Source organism: Oncorhynchus tshawytscha, linkage group LG02 (assembly GCF_018296145.1).
Source record: "Oncorhynchus tshawytscha isolate Ot180627B linkage group LG02, Otsh_v2.0, whole genome shotgun sequence".
NCBI lineage: Eukaryota > Metazoa > Chordata > Actinopteri > Salmoniformes > Salmonidae > Oncorhynchus > Oncorhynchus tshawytscha.
The window spans coordinates 26,166,795-26,194,325 of record NC_056430.1 but is presented as its reverse complement, the minus strand read 5'-3'; the positions used below and the strand labels follow the sequence as shown (position 1 = coordinate 26,194,325).

Genomic DNA, 27,531 nt, shown 5'->3' with positions numbered 1-27,531 from the left:
TTTAGCTAAACACAACAATGCGTTTTGCAATTACTTTATCATGTTAGCTAGCCATACTCTAACCCTAACCATAGCATATCCCTAACCCTTAACCTATCCCTAACCTTTAACTACCCCTAACCCTAACCTTATCCTACTAGCTAACATTAGCCACTAAGGTTAATGCAACAGCGACACTTCTGTAAAACGCAATGAAGTGACAGTTGAACGCCATTCAGGGTGACTTGTGGTATTGGACCATACTTCTGTTTCATTTCTCCATCTCTTTCTATGCTTTCTCTCTGACACTCTCCATTTTCCTCTTTCTTCTCCATGTATCCCTCCTCTCACCTCCTCTCCTGCACCTCCTGGATGTTCTCAATCCCGATGGCGCTGCTCCGTCTGGCACTGAAGGACACAGGGTTCTTCCTGTTGGGGCTCTTCCCAGGAATGATCAGAGACTGGGGAGGAGTGGCTAGGTTAGTCAGCCACAATACTATATTCCTCTAGCATGACTTATAGAGTAAAAGACAGAGGCTACTGTAGGGCTATAATACACAACTTGGTCTGCTTTACAGTCAGTGAAAACATGAACTCCATTCAAATAGGCATTTGTTGAATGTCATTGAGATTCTGCAGCACAATGACTCAAATGCCTTCAGTATTTGATACTTGCTATACATGAGAAACATTATGGGGGAACTAAAATGAAGTGACAGTGGCTTGTTGGTGAAAGACTATTTGAGCTACTCCATCATGTTGTATGAGTGAAAGAGAGGAATTGAGACACAAAGGAAGGTAATAAACCAGTAATTATTCTCACAGACGTGTCTATTTTTGTGACGGATACTCTTCATAAAATCTTTTTAAATAAATTAGAACTTTCTTACAACCCAGTGGTTTTACACCGCACTTGACGGGTAGAAAATGATTGCTTTATAAATGGCTATAAAAATATTGGTTTCAGCAAAAAGCAACGGTAATTGAATCTTGCAAAGATTCTTAGAACCACAAAGTAAGCAAAGGAAATAGCTGAAGAAATAGCACATTTGAAGGGAGATTTGATACATGAACTTCTTCTGCTGTTCCTATCCCTAGGCACTGCTGCGACACCTACTGGGATTTTCCCTGGGACAAGTAATGACTGAACCACACAGGGGAGGAGGAAGCAGAGAAAGAGAAAGGGATAAAGAGAAAGAGGATGAGAGTAGAAGATACAATAATACACCATTTAAACAGCAAGGTACAAATTAGAATGTGAGCTCACAGTACACCATACGGAAGACAGGAGACATATTGAGCACATGTTTAAAGGCCATTCACATTGAAAGCTGGACTAAAGTTAGTGACCACAGAGTGCGGAAGGAAATTGAATAAGATATAGCATATGGGCAGAATAGCCCATGTAGCTTGGTCTCACTCTTCTTTCCTTGTAATGACAATGAACAAACACAAGGAGGAGTTTGTCAAATCACAAAGTGGACCTGTTTAAATAGGTAGATGAGAAGTAGTGAGATGGAGAGGAGGGACTTGCACAATCCAAAGAGTTAGCATGTGAGAATGTAGGAAATGGTCATTAGTAAACCAACAGTGAACCAACAGCTATTTCTTTGGATTGCATGCCAGAGTACTTGCAACCTGTAAAGTGACACAAAGTGGAAAAAGATGCATGCATACACTTCTTATCTCGACAACTGCCTGCCATGTACAGCTCCATGCCAGACTGGCTTCCTGCAGCGCCCATTTAACACACATGACAGCACGGTAACAAGGGAGGGCAAGGTAACACTCACGACAGCAAGGTAACAGGGGAGTCATGACATGAAAATAAACATTACTGTAAAATAAACAGTGGTTCATTTGAAAATGGCATGGAAAAACTCATGGAAAATGGTAAACTATCTCTCACTGTCACAAGGAGGAAGAGAGGTATAATGTATCCAAATGACAACAGTCCATATGCCATCACTAAATTACATAACACTGACTAGCCTCTATAAATATTTATGAGGCAGGTAATAGGCAGGAATAAGCAGGACAGTTAGTTCCAGTCAGTTACTGATTGATATCTAATAAGGAATATGCAGGTTGCCTTGGGCCGAGTCTCTATGTATTGAAATAGGAGGCGTGAACAGGTTTATAGACTGTGAGGAGTCCAACTATCCCTCGCCTAACAGTAACTTGTATGTGACGTTGTCTGAGCAGGCATTCTCCACCTGCACCACCACATAGGCATGCAGGAAGTTGGAGGCTATCTCATGTCTGGCACAAAGGGTGTGTTTTCCTCCTGAAACAAGATGGCCACAATGTTGTTGCCTATGTGCCTCTTCCTCTGCAGCTGCAAACACAAGAGCACAAACAACATTGTCACCATTACGAACATAAACTTTAACACTACATTTAGGTCAGCCAAGAATACCTATATACACTGAACAAAAATATAAACGCAACATGTAAAGTGTTGGTCCCATGTTTCATGAGCTGAAATAAAAGATCTCAGAAATGTTCCATATGCACAAAAAGGTTATTTCTCTCTAAACTTGAGCATACATTTATTTTTCGGCCTATATCAAGATAATCCATCCACTTAACAGGTGTGGAAATCAAGAAGCTGATTAAACAGCATGATCATTACACAGGTGCATCATGTGCTGTGGACAATAAAAGGCCACTCTAAAATGTGCAGTTTTGTCACATAACAGAATGCATCAGATGTCTCAAGTTTTGAGGGAGCGTGCAATTGGCTTGCTGACTGCAGGAATGTCCACCAGATTTGTTGCCAGAGAATTTAATGTTTGTTTCTCTACCATAAGTTGCCTCCAACATTGTTTTAGAGGATTCGTCAGTACGTCCAAACGGCCTCACAACCACGGACCGCGTTTATGGCGTTGTGTGGGTGAGCGGTTTGCTGATGTCAATGTTGTGAACACAGTGCCCCATAAGTGGTAGTGGGGTTATTGTTTGGGCAGGCATAAGCTACACATACGCATCGAGGTGTACGAAAGTGTGTTCCAGTTCCCTCCAATATCCAGGAACTTCGCACAGCCATTGCAGAGGAGAGGGACACAATTCCACAGGCCACAATCAACAGCCTGGTCAACTCTATGTGAAGGAAATGTGTTACGCTGCATGATGCATATGGTGATCACACCAGATACTGACTGATTTTCTGATCAACGCTCCTACATGTTTGTTTTTGTTTTTCTACCAACAGATGCGTATCTGTATTCCCAGTCATGCAAAATCGATAGATTAGGGTCTAATGAATTTATTTAAATGTACAGATTTTCTAATGAACTGTAACTCAGTAAAGTCTTTGAAAATGTAGCATGTTGCATTTCTATTTTTGTTCAGCAGAGATGTATTAATTAGGCCAATACTCCACTAAATGCATAGTTTACTACAGAAACTAATTGTGATTACTAATTGTAAATATGAAACATCTCTCGACAAGCACGTTTCATAAAACAGTGGCGGTCATGTGATGCATATTGAAAATTATGTCATGGCTTTAGAAGCTTCTGATAGGCTAATTGACATCATTTGAGTCAATTGGAGGTGTACCTGTGAATGTATTCAAGGCCTATCTTCAAACTCAGTGCCCCCTTGCTTGACATCATGGGAATATCAAAAGAAATCAGCCAAGACCTCAGAAAAACAATTGTAGACCTCCACAAGTCTGGTTCATCCTTGGGAGCAATTTCCAAATGCCTAAAGGTACCAGGTTCATCTGTACAAACAATAGTATGCAATATACTTGCGTACTATTGTTTGTACAGATGAATGTGGTACCTTCACCATGGGACCACGCAGCCGTCATACCGCTCAGGAAGGAGACGCGTTCTGTCTTCTACAGATGAACGTACTTTGGTGCGAAAAGTGCAAATCAATCCCGGAACAACAGCAAAGGACCTTGTGAAGATGCTGGGGGAAACAGGTACAAAAGACTACGGTTTGCAACTGCACATAGGGATAAAGATCATACTTTTTGGAGAAATGTCCTCTGGTCTGATGAAACAAAAATAGAATTGTTAGGCTATAATGACCATCGTTATGTTTGGAGGAAAAAGGGGGAGGCTTGAAAGCCAAAGAACACCATCCCAACCATGAAGCACGGGAGTGGCAGCATCATGTTACACTTCACAAAATAGATGGCTTCATGAGGCAGGAAAATTATGTGGATATATTGAAGCAACATCTCAAGACATCAGTCAGGAAGTTAAAGCTTGGTCGCAGATGGGTTTTCCAAATGGACAATGACTCCAAGCATACTTCCGAAGTTGTGGCAAAATGGCTTAGGGACAACAAAGTCAAGCTATTGGAGTGGCCATCACATTTGTGGGCAGAACTGAAAAAGCATGTGCGAGCAAGGAGACCTACAAACCTGACTCAGTTACACCAGCTCTGCCAGGAGGAATGGGCCAAAAGTATGTGGAAATCTACCCAAAAAGTTTGACCCAAGTTAAACAATTTAAAGGCAATGCTACCAAATACTAATTGAGTGTATGTAAACTTCTGACCCACTGGGAATGTGATGAAAGAAGTAAAAGCTGAAATAAATAATTCTCTCCACTATTATTCTGACATTTCACATTTTTAAAATAAAGTGGAGATCCTAACTGAGCTAAGACAGGGAATGTTTACTAGGATTAAATATCAGGAATTGTGCAAACCTGAGTTTAAATGTATTTAATTACGGTGTATTTAAACTTCTGACATCAACTGTTTTTATGTGATTCAAATATGGCCTTCAACATGACAATCAGTGTGACAACAAAATGTATACTGCAGGCTTAGTTTAGGCCTATGCCTACATTATCCTGTTGCTATTCAAGTGCTGACTGCAATGCAAGTTGGCACATGTTTGGTTTGCTGGGTAATTGCAGCCTCTTCTGCCTCAAATTACTGTCAGGAACACACCCCCTTAACAATAGGGCCAAGCCTACCCTCCACCGCCATATCTCATTTCATCAATCTGCTCCTCTGCAATATACTGTATCACCATGGATGTTTCACAGGAACAAGTTTCTATGACCAGGCACCCTAATCTTCTTCAGCACCTTAATAAGAGAAAAGCAACCGACATGCCAGTACCGTATCAACAGACATTTCGTCTCGACATTGAGAAAACTTTGAGGGCTCTTTATGTTGTTGGTACGGTGTTGAAAGTGAACCTAAACAGGTGAGTGTGTGTATCTATGCTAGGCTACTGCACCAATAGATGTCTTCAGGTGGTAGTAAGCTGTTGTTGGCTACATTGTAGCCTAAAACACGGTAAAGTGTATGGCAATGTATAGTTTCACCAGTTATATACTGCTATATAAACTATTTGGGGATTATCGCTCAGTAGCCTACCCAAATTTTGCCTGTTCTGCAAACATACATTTTTAGGTTGTAGGGAGGTTCAGAGAATGTTTTTCTATGGTTCCCTAAATGTTTTCCTGAGAGGTTTTATTAACATTCAGATAACTGAAATTCTAATTGAAGGTATTAAATAAGTTATAACATGTTTCAATAAAACTGCTATCTTAATTTGGGTTAACTGTTTTGAACTACGAGCACAGATTGCTCCAAAGCTGTTCATTTTAGTCTATTCAAACAGACCCTAATTTCAAAGAAAACGAGCACTTATTAAGATCAGGTGTGGCCAATTAGTGGGCATGGCCAACACACCTGAACACACTTAACAATATAGAGGATATATATAGTCTTGTTGATGCTGAGTGTATATGTTTTAAATCAAATTCTTACAACATTCTTTATACGTCAATGTTTTCTGGTGTTTTTTATGGAAAGTTGTCTTAATGTTCTGAGAAGATTACTTTAAATAGAACAATGAGGAAACATGCAGAAAAACCTATGCTGAAGTACTGGAAGTCCCACAGAAAAATGTTATTTCTTGATGTCCTCTGAACAATTTGAGAACATTACTTTAAATAGAACCATGAGGAAAGCTGTAGGAAATGTTATGGGAAGGTTGTATCCAAAATAACCATAGGACAACCACGCTCTGACCAAGCTCTAAGAAACATGCGGCAAGATGACAAGATGGAGCCGACAGAGACGGTCGCCTTGCTTCTAGTCCTTAGGAACCTATGCAGTATTTTGTTTTTTTAATGTATTATTTCTTACATTGTTAGGCCAGAAAATTTGAAGTGTTATTATATACAGCCGGGAAGAACTATTGGATATCAGAGCAATGTCAACTTACCAACCTCACTGTCAGGAATACGACTTTCCCAAAGTGGATCCTTTGTTCGCATCACCACCCAGGGCATATGATCTGACCCCAGATGCCGACCCAAAATAATGTCGCCTCCAGAAGAGGTAGCCGGAGCAGCCTCATGGTCAGACTTTCGGAGTTGTGCACACCACCCACTGCTTCCGAGTATATTACTCGCCAATATCCAGTCTCTAGATAACAAGGTAGACTACATTAGGGCAAGGGTTGCTTTCCAGAGAGACATATGGAATTGTAACATACTCTGTTTCACGGAAACATGGCTCTCCCGGGATATGTTGTCAGAGTCGGTACAGCCATCAGGATTCTTTATGCGTAGCGCCAACAGAAATATCTCTCTGGGAAGAGGAATGGCGAGAGTGTAGTTTTCATGATTAACGACTCATGGTGTAATCATAATAACATACAGGAACTCAAGTCCTTTTGTTCACCTGACCTAGAATTCCTCACAATCAAGTGCCGACCATATTATCTCCCAAAGAGAATTCTTGTTGGTTATTGTCACAGCCGTGTATATCCCCCCTCAAGCCGATACCAGGATGGCCCTCAAGGAACTTCACTGGACTCTGTGAAAACTGGAAACCATATATCCTGAGGCTGCATGTATTGTAGCTGGGGATTATAACAAAGTAAATTTGAGAACAAGGCTACCTAAACTCTATCAGCATATTGATTGTTGCACTCGTGCGGGCAATACACTGGATCACTGCTACTCTAACTTCCGCAATGCATACAAGCCCCCCCCCTCCCTTCAGCAAATCTGACCACGACTCCATTTAGCTCCTCCCATCCTATAGGTAGAAACAGGATGTACCCGTGACGAGAACTATTCAACGCTGGTTTGGCCAATCGGAATCCACGCTACAAGATTGTTCTGATCATGCAGACTGGGAAATGTTCCCAGGAAGCCTCAGAGAATAATATTGATTTATAAGCTGATTCTGTGAGTGAGTTTATAAGGAAGTGCATTGGAGATCTTGTACCCACTGTGACTATTAAAACCTACTCTAATCAGAAACTGTGGGTAGATAGCAGCATTCGCACAAAACTGAAAGAGCGAACCACAACATTTAACCATGGAAAGATGACTGTGAATATGGCCGAATACAAACAGTGTAGTTATTCCCTCCGCAAGGCAATCTAACAGGCGTCTTCAATGGCTCAGACACGAGACTTATGTGACAGGGTCTACACGCAATCCTGGACTACAAATAGAAAACCAGCTAAGTCACGGACACCGACGTCTTTCTTCCAGACAAACTAAACACCTTCTTTGCCTGCTTTGAGGATAATACAGTGCCACCGACGTGGCCCCCTACCAAGGACTGCAGGCCCTCCCTCTTCTTCTCCATGGCCGACATGAGTAAGACGTTTAAACGTGATCACCCTCACAAGACTGCCGGCCCAGATGACATCCCTAGCTGCGTCCTCCGAGCATGCGCAGACCAGCTGGCTGGTATGTTTACTGACATATTCCATCTCTCCCTATCCCAGTCCGCTTTCCCCACATGCTTCAAGATGGCCACCATCGTTCCTGTACCCAAGAAGTTAAATGTAACTGAACTAAATGACTATCGCCCCATAGCACTCACTTCTATCATGAAGTGCTTTGAGAGACTAGTCAAGGATCATATCACCTCCACCTTACCTGCCACCCTAGACCAACTTCAATTTGCATACTGCCCCAATAGGTCCACAGACAATGCAATTGCCATCACACTGCACACTGCCCTATCCCATCTGAACAAGAGGAATACCTATGTAAGAATGCTATTCATTGACTACAGCTCAGCATTCAACACCATAATACCCTCCAAGCTCATTAACAAACTTGAGGCCTTAGGTCTCAACCTCGCCCTGTGCAATTGGATCCTGGACTTCCTGACGGGCCGCCCCCAGGTGGTGAAGGTAGGAAACAACATCTCCACTTCGCTGATTGTTAGATTACGTGTTAGATATTACTGCACTGTCGGAACTAGAAGCACAAGTATTTTGCTACACTCGCGATAACATCTGCTAACCATGTGCATGTGACCAATAACATTTGATTTTATTTTGATTTGAACATGTGGTTCTCAGAATATTATGCGCTAGCTGGATAGTTTGTCCCAGGTTTGGAGGCGCACAGTACTGAATTGCTTTATTTCTTTAAGTGAATTGATTCTAATAATTTAATAGCTTTATAATCTTATTCCACTTGTAGTTCCTGCAGTGATAATATGTTTTTAAAAGACGGATTACATCCACTGACTATTTTGTTGTCATTTTACTTCTTGGATATTCCAACTGCAGAAGGATTTGGATGATCATGCCCCAAAATTGGGCTGAAAGAACTGTTTGTGACTGGCATTTGTATTCAGAGGAGGAGTCAGACCTCATGTTCTCAACAGACTCCTTTTTATCATTAAAAGCTGTCAATTCATATTACTCCATTGCAACTGAATTCAATGGGTTATAAGCAGTTATTATGGCCTATGATTTCCAAGTTAACATGATACAAAAAAGTGGTAAGCCCAACACAAATCGCCTACCTGAAGAATTAAACATATTGTGGGACTATCTTGACTACGACTGCAGTTAGTTTATCAGACTCTCCACATGGTATGATTGCACAGCAGATACAGATGGTTTCACAGCATTGGTGTGTAACAACTTCAACTTCTTGTTAAGAACTTCTCTTTTTGCTCTTGTTTAGAGTAGCCTAGCCTCTGTTGTTCGGGCGAATACTATCCCTCCCCCACAAACCTAATGTTCCTTTGGTGTGAACCACCTCCTGGGCTCTGTCACGGATCCCCCCTACTGCTGCTCATTCCGTTCACCATCTCCGGAGGTCTACTGTACGTCACCGGCTTTCTAGGCGTCACTGAATTGGATTCATCACCACAAACCCCGGACTGTCTTGTCTCATTACGCACACCTGGTTCCCATTCCCCCTGATTAGTATGTTATATACAGTGCCTTGCGAAAGTATTCGGCCCCCTTGAACTTTGCGACCTTTTGCCACATTTCAGGCTTCAAACATAAAGATATAAAACTGTATTCTTTTGTGAAGAATCAACAACAAGTGGGACACAATCATGAAGTGGAACGACATTTATTGGATATTTCAAACTTTTTTAACAAATCAAAAACTGAAAAATTGGGCTCTGCTGTATCCGCTTTCATGCCACGTGTTTTTGTGCAGTTGTTATTACGGGTCTCGTCCCGTGTATTATTTAGTTTGCACCTCATTCTTTTGTTTGGGTTACATCCCTGTGTTATATATACGTGTTTGTTTTGGGCTTCGTCCCCATCGTTTTCATGACGTAAAAAACCCTATTACGTATTCCTGCGCCTGTCTCCTATCATACAGCGGGACAGGCTCAGTCTGGACTCCAGGTGTTAGGTTTTACAGCTAAGCCTAATGTTTAGAAACAAGTGTCATACTGAGTGTAACAACTCGGGATGTTGGTTGATACTTAGACATATGTACAATCCTTTTTGCCAGTATTCTTGTGTAGGTTGACAGTCCAGTATTTCTCCCTCTTTGGTACTTTACTCATGTAGAAGACATCATACCTCTACGATTACTATAGCGATGTAACTTTAGAACTAGCACTGCCACCTCTTGCTTCTGGAAATAGGGGATAATGAACTGCACTCACTGCTGGTGCTCCACTGCACTATAGGTATGTCCTCTTGTGTTTTCTCTGTTATTGCTATAGATTTGTATAAGAAAAGTATCAGGATGTGATGTGTAACTGTCACATGTATTTATTGTTCCCCAAGGAGTGCCCCTCCTACCTCCAAGTACTTCTCTGTGCAATGCAGTCCCAGAGTGCAGTACAGGATCACCCCACCCCCACTGGAGAGTGGGACCCTCCCCACCTCTCTCAATGGTAATACAATGCTTCTTATCACCATGGACACTGCCAGCGAAGTGGGAAATGATAGCAAGGTAAATAAAGTAGGCCACTCCCACAGCCATGATAGCTACACTCGTAGAAAAAAGGTGCTATATAGAACCTAAAGGGGTTATTTGGCTGTCCCCGAAGGGGAACCCTTTGAAGAACCATTTTCAGAGAGTTCTACATGGAACCCAAAATAGTTCTACCTTGAAACAAAAGGGTTCTCCTAAGGCGACCCTGGAACCCTTTTTTCTAAGAGTGTACCCTGATCTTATTCATAGAATCCTGAGTTGAATATTTCCTATCGGGACTGAACACCCTACAGTGAATTATGTTAATAAGAAAAACAAATCAAGTATTTGCTGCTCCTACGCCTCTTAAGAGTGGCGTGCAAACCACACTGAAATAATGCAAATGTGGCACTCTCAACCTGATACCAGAGAGATGTCAAACAGTGGAAAGTGATGTGGTTAATCATAGTGCCAGTTCAATTGATAAGGAATTGAATGACACCTTTTGTCAGATCCAGAATGGGCAAGTTGTTTAGAAATTATGTACTGTACATATCTGGACATTAATATATCATAGAAGACCCCATCAAAACACAACCACTGCTTAGTCACCAGTGTTCTAGATGTTTAACTTTGTAAACGTTGTCCTTTGTTGTGCAGCTATCGGTCATGTATTATGGAGAGAAGACGGAGGTGTTAGGGAAAGCTGTCGTTCACCTCACCGCTGTTGGTATGTTGTGTTATGCTTAGGACAGGAGAGCCCACCCATATAAACTACCACCCTCCCCCACCTTCAAAGCATACCTTTGTGAATGTCATTTGTACATTTTGATATTTAACTTGAGACCCCAAAGCAGCTCATGAGCTTCAGTGACACCCAGGGCCTCTCTGTCTTGTAGAGATTTCTCTGGATGTAGATGCTGATCGAGATGGCCAGGTGGAGAGGAACAACCCCAACAAGGTGGGTTATGTCTGCTGGGTCTGTCCAGGCAGGGCTCTTTCAGCTCAGAGGTCGCTATCTTTGTTTCTTAACACAGCAGGGTACATAAGGAGACGTTCTAACATGAATAGGCATGTCAGAAGACTAGTGTTCATGCTGTTTTCCAAAACACAAAGGAAGATTGCCAAGGCACTTCTAGGAAATTATCTGTCATCTCACACAGGGCACAGCCTTCCACTGATATTAATAGGTATATCAAAATACTGTTCATACTATATTCCTGGAAGTGGGAAATTATTTTGAACGTTGTGCTTTTCAGCTGTAAATCTAATCTAATCTAACCTCATGGAAACACATTGGGAAAAGCTCATTCGGCAGGGCAGTGTTAGTTCTTGTTTTTGAAAGACAGTGTTTATCTCTCTGCAGGGATCGTGGATGTGGGGGCCTAATGGCCATGGTGCCATCCTACTGGTCAACTGTGACTCAGAACACACCTATGGGAAGAGGCGGGACAGTGAGTGTGCTGAGGTCACGAGAGTCTCAGGTATATAACAACAGCCAAGTCATCCTGGCCCACTGAGCTGACTGGGTGACAGTGATGCAGGCATGGCAATAAATCAACATTTTAAAGGCTGCAGGTCTGTGTTTTGTGTGTAGTCAGCAGAGAGGAGCAGTAGGGATGTGTGTATTTGTGTTAGCTAAACACAAACTGCCTGAGCTAGGGGTGTGTCTGGTGTGGTTTGATGGTTCCTTCACGACCACTATCCTTCTAGGATAAGTAGTTGTATTACACATTGTCATACCTGTGTGTTTTTTAACCTTTATATAACTAGGAAAATCAGTTAAGAACACATTTTTATCTACAATGATGGCATACCAAATCCTGGGAGCCACATTGAGATGAGGTCACATTGATTATGACATTGATGGGTTGACACTTGATGCACAATAATGTCAGTATTTGTGAAATGTCAGATCTGAAAGACATGTCCCCAATGGTGCTGCGGACCAGTGGCCCTGCCAAGCTCCCAGAGGGCTACAAGCTGACCATGCACATCTCCCAGGGGGATGCAGAGAGTGTCAGGGTCTTCAGAACCAGGTCCACAGCAGGCATGCACCAAACACTGAGTGAGTCAATGACATTTTGTCCAGTCAGATCTTTTACGTGTTCTTGTGGCTGTCCATGCATGTATAATGTGTATACAATAGGGTTTTAATGCTCTGTATGCATATAAATGGAGATACATTTGATCCTCATTATAAAAAATGATTTACTGCTGCAGAAAACCTGCTCTACAAGAGCTTTGTGAAGGACTACCCACTGGTGCTGGGCAGTGAGGATTTGTCCAAGGAGGTCCCGTACCTCGGGGGAAACGCTGAGATGAATTTCTACGTCGAGGGCCTGAGATTCCCTGACAAAGACTTTGAGGGCCTCATCAGCATCAGCCTCAGCCTACTGGAGCCCAGCTCTCCGGTACATTGAAACTACTGTTCATGGTTTAAAACTTCAAAGGGTATATACTGTACCTCTGTCGTGGAATCTATCATTCATGTTTTTGTTCCGTTATTTTGCCAGGGCTTCCCTGAGACGCCTATCTTTACAGACAGGGTGGTGTTCCGTGTGGCTCCCTGGATCATGACACCCAACACACTCAACCCTGTGGAGGTCTTTGTCTGCAGGTGAGAGATAATGATGATTGATGTTTGTTGTTGTTGATGGAAATTGATGTTGATGGAAATAATGATGGTGCTCTCTGTAAACGTACTCAGACAACTGTTTCTGTGCATTTGGTTACCCAGCACATCTGATAACTACCAGTTCCTAAAGGGAATGAGGAGGCTAGTGGAGAACAGTGGGTACAAGCTGAAGGTTTGTCATGAGTACATGAACAGAGGAGACCGCTGGATGCAGGTAAGCAGTGAGATTCAGCTCCTAGCCTATCATGCACTTTTGTGCATTTGAACTTTTTTCAATTTCAACCTTTTTTAAACACCATTTATTTCACATCCTTTTACATCAATGTAAATCATTGTCAGTCTTGTCTCTCGGTTTCAACTAAAATAAATCAGAACATAGACCAGTGTCTTTGTTTCTAACTGCATGAAAAATATAGAAATATAATAGACATGTAAAGAAGTTTTCTCCCTCAGGATGAGATAGAGTTTGGCTACATTGACTCTCCTCACCAACGTTTCCCTGTTGTGCTGGACTCCCCCCGAGACGGAGAACTACAGGATTTCCCTTATGATGTGCTACTGGTAAGAAAAGGCATTCACCACACCTGCAGTTAAAATGTTCTTATTTCCATACTGTGAGGGATGTGGTGAAACTCTTTCTCTAGGTTTCTTCCTAGGTTTTGGCCTTTCTAGGGAGTTTTTCCTAGCCACCGTGCTTCTACACCTGCATTGCTTGCTGTTTGGGGTTTTAGGCTGGGTTTCTGTACAGCACTTTGAGATATCAGCTGATGTACGAAGGGCTATATAAATAAATTTGATTTGATTTCTCAACCTCTCTCTGCCTGGTGCCCTCAGGGCCCAGACTTTGGCTATGTGACGAGGACAGCATATAATGTGGAAGTGAGCAGCTTGGATTCGTTTGGTAACCTGGAAGTTAGCCCTCCAGTTATTGTAAATGGAAAAATCTACCCTCTGGGCAGGATCATAATTGGAGTGGCTTTCCCCACGTGAGTGTAACTTGCTTCAGTGGTTTTTAGATACCAATATTTGCCTTTATTCCAAAGTTGATTGACTTATTAAATAAAGTTGATGCTTCTTCCTTCTTCAAATCTCTTGCTAATGATTCATTAATATTTAGAACAAAGATATGGCTGTGAGCAGTGGTGATAAGGCTGTTTAACTTTTCAGGGCAACCAAGGGCCGCAACATGACCAAAGTAGTGCAAGACTTCCTTTGGGCACAGAAAGTGCAGGAGCCCATTGCACTGTTCTCTGATTGGCTTCTGGTTGGGCATGTGGATGAATTCATGACTTTTGTCCCAGCTCCTGACAAAAAGGTAAAACAATATTGTCAAGGAAAGTATAGTTGCCCGCTCTATTAGAACATGTGAGTTAAAAACACTGTGTTCTTTAATATAGAGTAGAAATGACGGCGATCAAAGAATTGTTAAGTATTTAGACATGACGCAGGCTGTGGCTGCCATGTGGTTTATGTGATAATGTAAAGCTGTCAGGAAGTCAAATGAAGCGCACAGCCAATGTTGTCTTTGTCCTCTGTTTCTCTGTGTAGGGATTCCGGCTGCTGCTCGCCAGCCCCGACGCAGGCTACAAACTATTCAGAGGCTTACAGAACGACGGGCATGGACAAGCCAAAATGTTTGACGGTAGGATTTCAGTTAAGGGTCTAATTTCAGTGTGTATCACCATAGTTACACCTGTATCAGTGGAGGCTCCTCAAAGGTGGTGTAGCGGTATTTATTAGAGAGGGGTAAAGAATGATTTTGTTCAGGCGCCAGGCAGGTATTAACCATGCCGAAAAGAGTAGAATAGAGAGTGTACCACTTCCAGACCCACACACATCAGCAGAAGAGACTGCCTAGAGTGTAGCCTGTTTACCAGATAGCCAGTGGAGAGAAAAAAGAATACACACCATATAAAACCCACATCACAGCACAGGGGTAACCCCAACAAGAATACCTCATATAATAATACTAATAATGGCAGAGCAATTTAACAACAACTTCATACAAGAAAGAACCCAGTCATCAACAGAGGATTTGCAATAATATGTATTATCATCCAGTGGAGGAGTGCAGAGGGTATGAATGTGGAGGGTGTTCATAGACACAACAAATGCCTTAAAAATGTCCACAATCTTCTCGGCCACATGTCATTAGTACACCTCAATACAGTTCACATAACAATGCATAACTTGCAAGCAACCTCCCTTTTAACTAAAATGTCCACCCAAATACTTCTGGCAGGGCAATAATAGTCCAGCTCTATTGAACTTCAATGGGAAGTGCATTGGAAAAATAGAGAGTCTGTTGCAGGGTAAAGCACTGGAACGATAGAGGGAAGAGAAAAAGAGAAAGAGAACAAGAGATCTTAGCTGTGGTCTTCAGGTGTGCCGGTGTGCTGTCTGACTGTCCGATGGTTTGTTGGTTTGTATGTTAAAGCTTCGCAACAATGTTGCTACTAATCCATGTGATCCATAACGGGCGCGGTCCCAAACGAAAACAACCACGACCTAGAGCGATTACACCGATGATTGAGTTAAATACTTTATAAACTACACACGCTGAAAACAAACAAAATTTCTGCAGCACAGCCCACACAATCAAACTGTCGCGCCACCCAAGAGCTCCTCCCCAAAGAGCTGAATGAGCTCTCTTTATTTCCTCCTTCCTTACTGCTCATGCGCTCTTAAAGTGGCAGTGCACGGTGAAGGCTCCGTGCAGATTTCGCAACACTCCTCCCCCCATGAAAAAACAAGCTTGTAGAAACAGAGAGGATGCAGGCTTTGACAGGTTCATGTTCCTGCTACACAAAACCAGGGAAGTCCTCATCATCAGAGTCCTCCACAAAGAGGTCCTGCAGGTGTTGCTTTTGCCTGCGATCCAGCTCTTCTGCCGTAGGGTAGCAGGGCTTTAGGTCAACAACATGCACCGTCCTGACATCTTCCCCAGTGTCCTCCAAACGAACCAAGTAGTTCACTGGTCCCAACTGCTGCACTACACGGTATGGACCTTTCCATCTCGAAGCTAGCTTGGCAGTGAACTATTTAGACGCCTTTGACAGATGATGTGAACGTACCCAAACACGAGACTTGGGTCGGAAAAATACATCTCGTCTATGTTTGTCATAGTTTCTCAGCTGTCGTTGTTTGGCTTTGGTTTTGCTGGCCTCCACTCTGGCTAGCAAGGTGTGGTGGTGTTGTAGGGCATCAAACGCTGGGCAGTCAGGTGAAACATTGGAACTTTGCAAGACTCTGTCCATCTGAACTCTTTGTGGTCTTCCCAGGTGGAGTTTGGCGGGAGTGACCCCAGAAGTCTCCTGCATGGCAGAGTTCAGTGCGAAATTCAGGGAGATGCTGATCCCACCTTGTGCTGATCCCCCACGAATTAAGCAATCATCCCCTTCAGGGTTCGGTTTACCCTCTCGGTCAGGTTCGTCTGAGGATGATAGGCTGTGGTCAACTTGGCATTTACACCCCAGTAGGTACAGAGCTCTTTGTAGATTCCTGATATGAACTGCGGACCTCGGTCAGAGAGGATTTGGTCTGGAATCCCGAATCTGGTAAAGACCTCCCTTCTCAGAATTAGAGCAATGGCTTATGCAGTGGCTTTGCGGAGGGGAAACAACTCCACCCAGTGTGTGTAGTAGTCCACTACCACCAAAAAGGGAGGAAAAGGTCCCATGAGGTCAATTCCCAACATTTCAATTGGATGGTTCACCACGGTCTGCTGCATTTTCCCGGCAGGTCTGCCAATGTCTGGTTTGTATTTCTGGCAGACTTCACACTGCTGTACAAACTTCCGGGTATCAACCCACATGCCTGGCCAGTAAACCACCTCTTGTAGTCTTCGATAAGTTTTAAAAACAATCCCATGAGTGGAAGGCCACTCATGGGATTGGCATGATAAGCTTGGATTATCTGGTCACTCAATGTAGAGGGAATGAAGACGTGATAATGGGTACTGTGTATTCCATTTCCTCTTGGAGTATTTCGATACACTTTATCCTGAATTATGCTATACATATCATTGAAGCGACTCTTGGAGTCTTCTTCAGACAGACTCTTGTGGATCGCTAGGATGGCAGCATCCTTCTGTTGTGCTCTCCATACACTCATCATCCAGAGGAAAATAATCATCCAGACATGTAGCGGTAGTATAAGTACTGCACAAGGGAGGACAAACATTGGCAGTCTCTGTAATCCGAGAAAGGGCATCTGGTACAACGTTCAGTTTTCCTTTGCGATACTCAATGAGGAATTCAAACTTCTGCAGTCTGATAGACCAGTGAATAAGACAGCTGTTGGTCTTGCCTGATGCCAGAACCCACTGCAGAGCAGCATGGTCTGTGACAACGGTGAAGATCTTTGCCTCCAAGTAGTAGCTCCATTTCTCCAAAGCCCAGACCACAGCGAGGCACTCCCTTTCAGTCATTGAATAATTCCTCTGGGCTGAATTAAGGGTGCGACTTGCATAGGCAAGAACTTCTTCCGTTCCAAGTCCTGTTTGTTGAGCCAAGACTGCACCAAGTCCTGTTTGACTTGCATCCGTGTACACAATGAAATGAGCATTCAGGTTAGGATGTCCAAGCACTGGAGGAGTAATTAGACTGTTTTTGAGTGCTTCAAATGCACTTTGGCATGGAGGGGTCCATTGGAATTTCACCTCTTAAGGTGGTTGAGGGGTTCGGCTACCTTTGAAAAGTCAGGCACAAACCTGTGGTACCATCCAGCAACCGCTGAACAGCCTTGAGGGATGTGGGAATTGAGAATTCCTGCACGGCTGCAACTTTGCCTGGATCTACATGGATACCTTCAGCATTAACCACATGACCAAGGAACTTGAGTTCTGGCAGACAGAAATGACACTTCTTCAAGTTCAAGGTCAAACCTGCAGCCTTTAGTCTGTCGAAGACGGACTGAATGTCTTGCAGATGATCCGCAACAGAGGAGGAGTAGATTATGATGTCATCCAGATACACAAGACAATTTCTACCCCTCAGATCTCCCAGGACAGTCTCCATCAACCTTTGGAAGGTTGCTGGAGCATTCTTCAAACCAAAAGGCATGACTTTGAAGGAGTACAAACCAGCAGGGGCGACAAAGGCAGTCTTATCCTGACTAGCGGGATCCATTGACACCTGCCAATAACCACTGTTCAGATCCAGATTACTAAAGATGGATGCTCCTGCCAGAGATTCCAGTATGTCATTTATGTTTGGTAGAGGGTAGGCATCGCTTTCTGTTATGGCATCCGGCTTCCAGTAGTCCACACAGAATCGATATCCACCATCTTTCTTAGGAATCAGGACAACCGGAGAAGCCCATCCGGAAAAAGAAGGTTCCACAATTCCATTCTCCAACATGCTTTTGAGTTGTTCATTGAGAATTGCCAGTTTGACAGGGGACAGCCTGTAGGGACGCTGCTTAATGGGGACCTCATGTCGGGTATAGCTTTTGTGTTTGAAGACGGTTGTACGGCCGAGTGTAAGAGTACAGACCTCACTGTTCACGTCCAACATCTGGGAGAGCTGCCACCTTTCATCATCCGACAGACATGCCTGTTCCACTGCTTGTTTGATGTAGAAATCTGCATCAGGTTTGTTTTTGCTCTCAGATAGAAGGGGGGGGGGTACGGCGGTAATCAGGGTGATAGTTGGGTTCTCAGACTTCACTGGTGGCACATGTTTTTGTCTTTGTCTCTTTATATTTTCTCCATCTCTGACTTGACCCTGTCCGGACTCTGCATAATGTAGCAGGCTCAAGCCTGAAATCAGTGCATTACCAGGTTGAAATGGATGAGGCTGAGAATAGTCAGAGTGCAGCCGATAGGAGGGTTCGGACATCGAGATGGTCAGTCCACTGAAGATCAGGGAGTCTAGGCCAAGGACTACAGCAAATGCAAGGCTTTAATCTGCAAGAATAGCCACAGGAAGGTTAATAGTCTCACCATGCAGTTTTATTATTATACTAATCCAGCCCAAGGGAGTGGTAGGTTCTCCATTGGCCAAGTACAATGGTCCCTCCTCCCATGTTCATAGCTCCTCATGCCATGTTCTGCCACAGGGCCTCTTACATCAGGGTGTAAGATGCCCCTGTGTCGATTATGGCCTTCCCTCTCCAGTTCCTAACAGTCAGAGGAACCAATAGTTGTTGCGGAATAGGAATAAGGCCGCTAGCTGTGCTGTCTAAAGGCTTCATGGTGGGCATTAAGGCTGACCCAATTGTATGCAAGCCACCACGCCTGTCTAGACTTTCAGTCTTCAGTCCTTTCTGACCTTTTCCTGAATCCTGACGCTGGACATAGAGCGGGCAAGAATCTGGAGGATGTTGGACTTTACACCTCCAACACATAACTGGACTTTTGTCCTGGATCTTGGGTACAAATATCTGAGACGGTTTAGCCCCAGGAGAGTTATGGGTATACTGGGATGAGGGAACAGGGTTTTTAGTTTGGAGGTGGTGCTTCCAGTCCTTCTCCAACTGAGTCCAAAGACGCACCAGATCATCCACGTTCTGCACACGTTCTCGAAGTTGGCTAGCAAGGCGGGGAACCATGTTCTTAAGGAGTTTGACCATCTCCTGCTCAGTAATGTCAGCCTTCCATCTCCTACATAGAACTCGATAGGAGAAGGCAAAGTCCCGTATTGGCTCTGCTTCACCCTGGACTCTGTTACGAACACGTTCCGACAGTTCATCTCCATAGTCCTCTGAGAGGAAGGCTAAGAAGAATATTTTTTTGAAACTCCTCTCAGGTTGACACATGTTCATGGGCTATCTCCCACCAGTCTCTTGCTGTACCATGGAGAACACTGCGGAGGGTAGCAAGAACCTCCAAGTCAGTAAGGGGCCGGACAGAAAGAAAATCATTACACTTAGATAAGAAAAACAGTGGATCAACATCATCTTCTGGGATGCCAAAAGTGGGGAAAAGTAGTTTGATAGGGAGGGAGAGCTCTAGAGGAGGCATGGCAGTGGCAGAGGGAGTTCTGTTGTTTAACAGTATCTTCAGAGGGGTTTTTGTAGTACTACCTGTTCCTATTCCCTTACTGGCCAAGCCAGTGGCAGCGGGAGTTCTGTTGTTTAACAGTATCTTCAGAGGGTTTTTTGTAGTACTACCTGTTCCTATTCCCTTACTGGCCAAGCCAGTGGCAGAGGTAAAACCTGAGGGAGGTGCAGAAGATTTGTCCAGAAGGGAAAAGCACTGCTTTACGTCCTGGTGCAGCTCTTCCAGTTGAAGATCTGTGGCCTTCTGTGCTTTTTCCATCTCATTAACGGTGTCCTTTTGAGTCTGTTCAATCAAACATCGTAATTCCCCTGTGAGTTCTTCATGTCCTCCATAACTTCCTTCAGATAAGAACACACTCCCTTCACAACAGAGGCTGACTCCTCTGCTCTCTGTTTTTGTTCCTCCTCAAGATAGATTATGACTTGATGATGGTTAGTTTCCATTTGTGTTTTGAACCAGTGCAGTTTCCCTTGAATATCCTGCTTCAGAGAATCTTGTAAATATTTCTGTCTCTGAACAATTTGTTGTTGGTTTTCCTCCATTTGACAGGGAAGGTAATCCAACCTGCGCTGCACATCTGTCTGATGAGCCTCCACACATTCACTGAGTTTGCTAATGGCATTCTCCTGCATTGTCAAACTATGATTGGTGTGTGTCCATTGATGTTCCAGTTGTCCAGTGATCACAGATACACCTCTCCCAGTCTCTCTGGACAGGGTAACAGGAAGGGTTTGAGAGGAGGGTAATGGTGGAGATGTTATAGGTGAGCCAGAAGCCTGGGGATTAGGGGCAGTGCTATCCAACTCCATTAGTTCATTGAGTCCTTCCACAATGAAAGAACCCCGAACATGATTACCATCAGGTGTGTCCACATTGACACAGTATGGGGTTCCAACAAAATACATGATTCAACCTTGTGTGGATGGTGTCATGAGTGTTTCTCTTCAAGTCCCTGTTTGGGTGCCAATTCTGTAGCGGTATTCATTAGAGAGGGGTAAAGAATGATTTTGTTCGGGCGCCAGGCAGGTATTAACCATGCCGAAAGGAAAAGAGTAGAATAGAGAGAGTACCACTACCAGACCCACACACATCAGCAGAAGAGACTGCCTAGAGTGTAGCCTGTTTACCAGATAGCCAGTGGAGAGAAAAAAGAATACACACCATATAAAACCCACATCACAGCACAGGGGTAACCCCAACAAGAATACCTCATACAATAATAATAATACTAATAATGGCAGAGCAATTTAACAGCAACTTCATACAAGTAAGAACCCAGTCATCAACAGAGGATTTGCAATAATATGTATTATCGTCCAGTGGAGGAGTGCAGAGGGTATGAATGTGGGGGGTGTTCATAGACACAACAAATGCCTTAAAAATGTCCACAATCTTCTCGGCCACATGTCATTAGTACACCTCAATACAGTTCACATAACAATGCATAACTTGCAAGCAACCTCCATTTTAACTAAAATGTCCACCCAAATACTTCTGGCAGGGCAATAATAGTCCAGCTCTAATGAACTTCAATGGGAAGTGCATTGGAAAAATAGAGAGTCTGTTGCAGGGTAAAGCACTGGAACGAGAGGGAAGAGAAAGAGAGATCTTAGCTGTGGTCTTCAGGTGTGCCGGTGTGCTGTCTGACTGTCTGATGGTTTGTTGGTTTGTATGTTAAAGCTTCGCAACAATGTTGCTACTAATCCATGTGATCCATAACGGGCACAGTCCCAAACGAAAACAACCAAGACCTAGAGCGATTACACCGATGATTGAGTTAAATACTTTATAAACTACACACGCTGAAAACAAACAACTTCTGCAGCACAGCCCACACAATCAAACTGTCGCGCCACCCAAGAGCTCCTCCCCAAAGAGCTGAATGAGCTCTCTTTATTTCCTCCTTCCTTACTGCTCTTAAAGTGGCAGTGCACGGTGAAGGCTCCGTGCAGATTTCGCCACAATGGAGGACCATCCTCAGTGAATTTCATAAAAATGAAAATAATGAGATCGAGAAGTAATTATAGTAATTAAAGGGATCATGCTGTTTGTATGTGGCTGCTCTGGAAAGTGAACTGTGCCTATACAAAGTGAACTATGCTTAACGACATAGATTAGGAATCACTGGCCACTTTAAGGAAATATAACACTAGCCACATTAAGAATGTCTCCTTATCTTGCATTTCTCATCTCATGTGTAAACTGTACTCTATATTATTCTACGGTATCTTAGTCACTTTAGTTGTTTGTAAACATTGCATCACCCATCTCATATGTATATACTGTACTCTATACTATGCCACTGTAGGGGCGGCAGGTAGCCTAGTGGTTAGAACGTTGGACTAGTAACCGAAAGGTTACAAGATTGAATCCCTGAGCTGACAAGGTAAAAATCTGTCATTCTGCCCCTGAACAAGGCATCAGCATTTGTGGGTTTGATTATAGGCTCCAGATACTCTACTAGTCTGAAGAAGGCCAGTTATATTGCTTCTTCAATCAGAACAACAGTTTTCAGCTGTGCTAACATAATTGCAAAATGGTTTTCTAATGATCAGTTGGCCTTTTAAAATTGTCGACTTGGATTAGCTAACACAACGTGCCATTCGAACACAGGAGTGATGGTTGCTGATAATGGACCTCTGTACGCCTATATAGCTATTCCATAAAGAAATCGGACGTTTCCAAGTACTATATAATAGTAATTTACAACATTTACAACAATGTCTACACCGTATTTCTGATCAATTTGATGTTATTTTAATGGACAAAAAAACTGCTTTTCATTCAAAAACAAGGACATTTCTAAGTGACCCCACACATTCGAACAGAGGTGTATATATTGTCTTAAACCATTCTTTACTTAGATTTATCTGTATTTTGGGTATATGTTATGAAACTGTTAGATATTACTGCGCTGTCGGAGCTAGAAGCACAAGTATTTCACTACACCCGCAATAACATCTGCTAAACAAATGTATGTGACCAATACAATATTTATTTAACTAGGCAAGTCAGTTAAGAACAAATTCTTATATTCAAAGACAACCTACCCCAGCCAAACCCTGACAATGCTGGGCCAATTGTGCACCGCCCTATGGGACTCCCAATCACAGCCAGATGTGATGAAGCCTGGATTTGAACCAGGGACTGCAGTGATACCTCTTGCACTGAGATGCAGTGCCTTAGACCGCAGCTCCACTCGGGAACCCAAAATTTGATTTGATTTGTATGTGATCAGAGGTGTATTCATTCTGTTGAAAAGCTTTACTGAAACGGGGATAAACATACCTGCATTTGTCTAATATAAACTCTTGTTTGCAACTGTTGGACTAATGATTACACCCTAGATCAGCTAGACACAGGCAGTATTGAATGTGCCAATGTCTGTCACCTTGATTACTCACAAAATTCTCTTTACCTGTGCATCTACGTTAATAGGCAAAGTTGTAACAACCTCGTTGGGTATAGGGAACATTTGAGTATCAAGTAGCCTTAACCTATCAATGTTACATTGAGCTGGGTGAATGGAATACATAATACTGTGTGTGTTACTAATTAACACCCACTTCTTTCTCGATCCTAACAGGTCTTGAAGAAGAAGAGATTACAGTAGATGAGATATTGAGTGATGACAAACTCAGAGCAGAAAACAACTATGTCCAGGTGAGGGAAACTAAACGCCAGATGAACTAGTTACTCAGAGTGGCTAGCAGAGCATTGCAGTGCTTGGTGAAATAACCATGTAGATGTTGTGACTGCTGTCGTCCCACAGAGCTGTATAGACTGGAACAGGGATGTCCTTAAGAGGGAGCTGGGTTTAGACGACGATGATATCATTGATCTGCCCATCCTTTTCCATGTGATGGAGGAGAACAGGGCAGTGGCCTATTACCCAGACATGGTGAGCAGACGCAGGTTCTACACTAGAACACCTCCAAACCAAAAGTACTTATTTTATTTGTTATACATTTTACATTACATAATCGCAAAACTCAAAAATGCTGCCAAATCATTTTAGACATTTTGTGATGATTTTCTACATGTGAGTAGGAAGTATGCTCAAATCATCTACTACCCAAGTAGCGCAAGAAGCAAATCCTAATTGAGGCATATGTCTCTACCTCCAGGTGAACATGATTGTGTTGGGGAAGAACCTGGGCATCCCTAAACCGTTTGGGCCCAAGGTGGACGGCCGCTGTGCCCTGGAGGCAGAGATGACCTCCCTCATGGAGGGCCTGGGACTCTGCTGCACATACATTGATGACTTTGCCTCCTACCACAAACTGCTGGGAGAGGTTCACTGTGGCTCTAACGTTCGCAGGGAACCCTTCTCCTTCAAGTGGTGGAACCTGGAGATGTGAGGGATTTGGGGCAAGGAATGGTTGTAGTTAGAAAGAGGGAATAAGGCTTGACGTAAAACAGCAGCAACATTCGCCAGCAGCAGACATCTTCAAACAACAACAGTCCTTGTACTGTATTACCCCTTTGTCTTTATTAAACATGTATTTGCCTTTTTTTACAAAAGGGTGAAAAACTATATTTATAAACAAGACTTTCCAACTTAAACAAGGGCTTAAGGAGATTATCAACGAGAACAGAAATACAATCATCTGAATTAAGCACATTGTAGGCTGAATCTGTTGTTTGGATTGGCTGGGTGCTCAATCCAAGTGTCTTGCATTTACATGTACAAACACAGGTACAGATGAACAGGACCACAGAGAAATGTGTAAGTATAATCTGGAGCCACCAGAGGGTGTGATCCAACTATTCAAGCATTTCTGAAGACTTGTGAATTTTAATACATTTATTTTAAGCTTTGAGATGAAAATTGTGTTTGATATATTTTGAGTTTCAGTGCCTGGAATACACACTGACTCCAAAGGCTCTCTTAAGCTGATGAAAGGTTACTTTCTCATCTTTCCAATCACATTTCAATTAATAGATTTTTGTTGAATCATAATCTTCATAATGGTGTTTAATAATAAATGCTTGTCAAACTTACTGTATTTTGATGTAGTGTTCCTTACTTACAGAGATCCTTTAGATTCAACTGAAAGATTTCCAAAGGAGTGTAAAAGGTTTATGCATTAATGCCACAACTGACAAAGTGCAACTAAATTCCATATTAGCTTTTGTTCATTTAATTGAAATAAAAAGTAATGGAAACTATGCCTTCATATCAGGTCTTTTCATTATATAAATCTGAGATGAGGGAAAATGTCTCTAATCAGGAAATGTAAAACATTACAACAAGATACAAAGGTTCCATTCATTGAGAGCAGATGTCTACAAATGAATCCATATATCTGTTTAGTTTTACATTCAAACCAGTTGGTGATAGATTCCAGTTGGCGATATCCACCATGGGATAGATTCCTTAAATGAAGGGGGATACCCTCCAGCTTACTTAACACAATCATTAAAAAGGCCACTTCAAGACTTGTCACAGTGTAATTCTTTTTAAAAACCAAGTCAGATAAAAAATAAAAAAAAATTTAAAAAGCAATTAATTGAAAATGTAGTGCCGGTTTACACATCTACACTTGTATCGCCATATTTCTCTATCGAAACTGATTTAAAGAAATAATGACTGTCTGCTTTTCTAGAGAAGTTGGACTGGTTTGAAGAAACAATCTATGGTACTGTACAGTTGACATGGTTTTGCGAGCAGATTTACACCATTCACCATGCATACACATCCAAACACATACTTTAAATCAAACTAGAGGTTTTAAAAAATAAACTGAAGACAGTAGTCACTGGACAATAGCTTGGCTTTGGAGGCTGTGTGCTTTGGTTGGGTCACCTTGGAGGAATGTCTGACTGTGTGGTACTATCTACAGTATGGGACAGTGATGAAGACTGATGAGTAATTTAGTTTGGACACCAGACCTTATCGGTAATTCAATACTTCATGTTTTTTTCCTCAGTTTATAGGGGCAATCTAAGATTGCTACATAGCTTTTTTTACATTTCAATTAATTATATATACCTATTGATTCTTGAAGAATATTACTTGTAAATGCTTCATGCGCTTAGTTCAACTGTCGTACCCCATCAAAACCCAAAACATAAGTGTGTTTTACTCATTAGTTAGTAAACAAGGTAACTGTAAACAAACACTATATAGCCTCAACATGGTTAAAAGTATAATTTTGCTATCCTGGATGGTCAGTCCTTGCATCCATAGCTCTGTCTAGGAATTTGAGAGTGGTTACTTTTCCCCAACCCCATCACTCAGCTGGTTATCGAAAAAGTGGCGGGGTAAAGACTTTGTTATTGTTTGAACTGCAGATTACCCCTTTAAATGGCCTGAAATACGTTGACTATAATTATGGAGTCAGTAAAGTATTGTCCATTCATCAACATAAACTGTGAACTGTAATTGTACAGTTTGTCAGGGGAAATGAATAATGGAATCAAAACCAGCAGCAGCATGATGATAAAAGTACCTTCTACCAAAAACATGTAACATTTACTAAAGGTTTCTAGTCAACATCCACCATTACACTCTTAATTGACCATTAATAAAACACAAGGCTTGGTGTGACATCAAAGGATCCGGGACACCAAGAATAACAAATGTACAGCATCATGGTGGGACGTGAGGTTGATGGGAGCAATAACGTCAGTTCTTCCAACAATGACAACAGGACAACACCCTCTTATCCTCCTCATGCATTCCTCTTTAGCCTAACAGAAAACTTCCCCTAATGCATGATCAACGGATCTCCTGCAACACCAATCTGTCTAATGCTTAAGATCCTCCCCTCCACCTTCGAACCAAAACAAAAACAATGCCATAGAGAGGACAAGGGAGAGTATACTATGAGTTACCACATGAACAGATTTAGGCTTCACAGAGCTCATGGAGCAGAAATATATGCAGGCTAAGCGAGCCAACAGACAACAGCCAGAAGCGATACTGTGTGAGTGGCACTCATTTTGGGAATGGGTGCGGGCTGATCCTCTCCTTCACCCCTCTAGGCATGCTGGGAGTCAGCCACAAAGAGTTGGGATGAGGGAAGGCTGTAAGTGCATGTCCATGGACCTGGCTGTTCAGACTGGACTAGTTTACACCAGGTCTAGCTGTCTGTCCCAGCGACTAGCTCTGCTCCTCCTCTGCATCTGTGGTGGAACACACGTGCGCTTGCTTCATCTCCTGCAGGGGGTGCCTCTTATGGGAATGCTGTGGGAGGAGGAGGGACTGGGGTCAGACACCATCTTTACTACTACAGATCACACACAAACATCCAAATACAGACATGGGTAACACATGGTCAGTAAGCTACATCTACTGAGTTGAGCAACTACAGGTACCTGCTAATGGACATCCATGTACTGATCAATGGGGAGAGGCTAACAGTTCTGGACACAGACACAGAAAGAGAATGACAAGGTTAACAAATACCACAATTACTGAACAACAACGAAGAGGAAAAGTTTAGGGCATTTATACATTTATAAGCAGATTTATAAATGGTTATATATACCTGTATGTAAGCGGAATGAAATCTGTCTTCCAATGTACACAGCTAGTACATTGAATGAGCAGAGATGTTACAGAGGATCTGATTATTCAATTGGTAAAACCGATCTCACCGATGATGACTTATCCTGTGACCGCTCTGTCTTGTCTTGGCTCTCCGCCTTTTTGAGCTCTTCCCCTTTTCCCCCCTCAGGCTGCCGGGACCGTGCAGGTGCTTTCAGGAAGGGGTAGACAATGGGCCATCATGACAAACAAACTCAACTTTTGGTACCTTATGGCA

The 27,531-nt window shown here is 42.8% G+C and overlaps 2 protein-coding genes across 12 annotated transcripts in view; one reads left to right on the top strand and one right to left on the bottom strand.

Annotated features, from left to right (window-relative positions):
- The first annotated feature begins 4,945 nt into the window (after positions 1 to 4,945).
- LOC112218839 (protein-arginine deiminase type-2-like) lies at positions 4,946 to 24,763 on the top strand. The gene is made up of 16 exons (XM_042295751.1): positions 4,946 to 5,161; positions 9,989 to 10,157; positions 10,779 to 10,848; positions 11,018 to 11,079; positions 11,485 to 11,602; positions 12,034 to 12,186; positions 12,342 to 12,532; positions 12,635 to 12,738; positions 12,859 to 12,970; positions 13,210 to 13,317; positions 13,591 to 13,742; positions 13,924 to 14,071; positions 14,305 to 14,398; positions 23,346 to 23,422; positions 23,532 to 23,660; positions 23,887 to 24,763. Exons 1-16 carry the CDS (start codon positions 4,983 to 4,985, stop codon positions 24,118 to 24,120), a joined length of 2,100 nt encoding a protein of 699 aa, XP_042151685.1. The 5' UTR covers positions 4,946 to 4,982; the 3' UTR covers positions 24,121 to 24,763.
- LOC112218790 (rap1 GTPase-activating protein 1) overlaps positions 24,230 to 27,531 on the bottom strand; it is a 130,108-nt gene continuing 126,806 nt past the window's right edge. For 10 of the 11 annotated variants that reach the window (XM_024380008.2, XM_024380017.2, XM_024380026.2 and 7 more), the window contains 2 exons: positions 27,365 to 27,465; positions 24,230 to 26,951 (listed from right to left, as the gene is read on the bottom strand). In XM_024380008.2, coding sequence (XP_024235776.1) covers positions 26,868 to 26,951; positions 27,365 to 27,465 — 185 coding nt within the window. In that variant the 3' untranslated portion in view covers positions 24,230 to 26,867. Of the gene's footprint in view, positions 26,952 to 27,082; positions 27,131 to 27,364; positions 27,466 to 27,531 lie in introns of all 11 variants that reach the window. The other variant, XM_024379962.2, reaches the window with a different exon arrangement.

Excerpts from the sequence above, each read along its gene's own strand:
- LOC112218839 (XM_042295751.1), top strand. The coding sequence starts at position 4,983 with ATGGATGTTTCACAGGAACAAGTTTCTATGACCAGGCACCCTAATCTT. Across the intron at positions 10,849-11,017 it reads CGTTCACCTCACCGCTGTTG|AGATTTCTCTGGATGTAGAT; the intron begins GTATGTTGTGTT and ends TCTGTCTTGTAG. Across the intron at positions 14,072-14,304 it reads TCCCAGCTCCTGACAAAAAG|GGATTCCGGCTGCTGCTCGC; the intron begins GTAAAACAATAT and ends TTCTCTGTGTAG.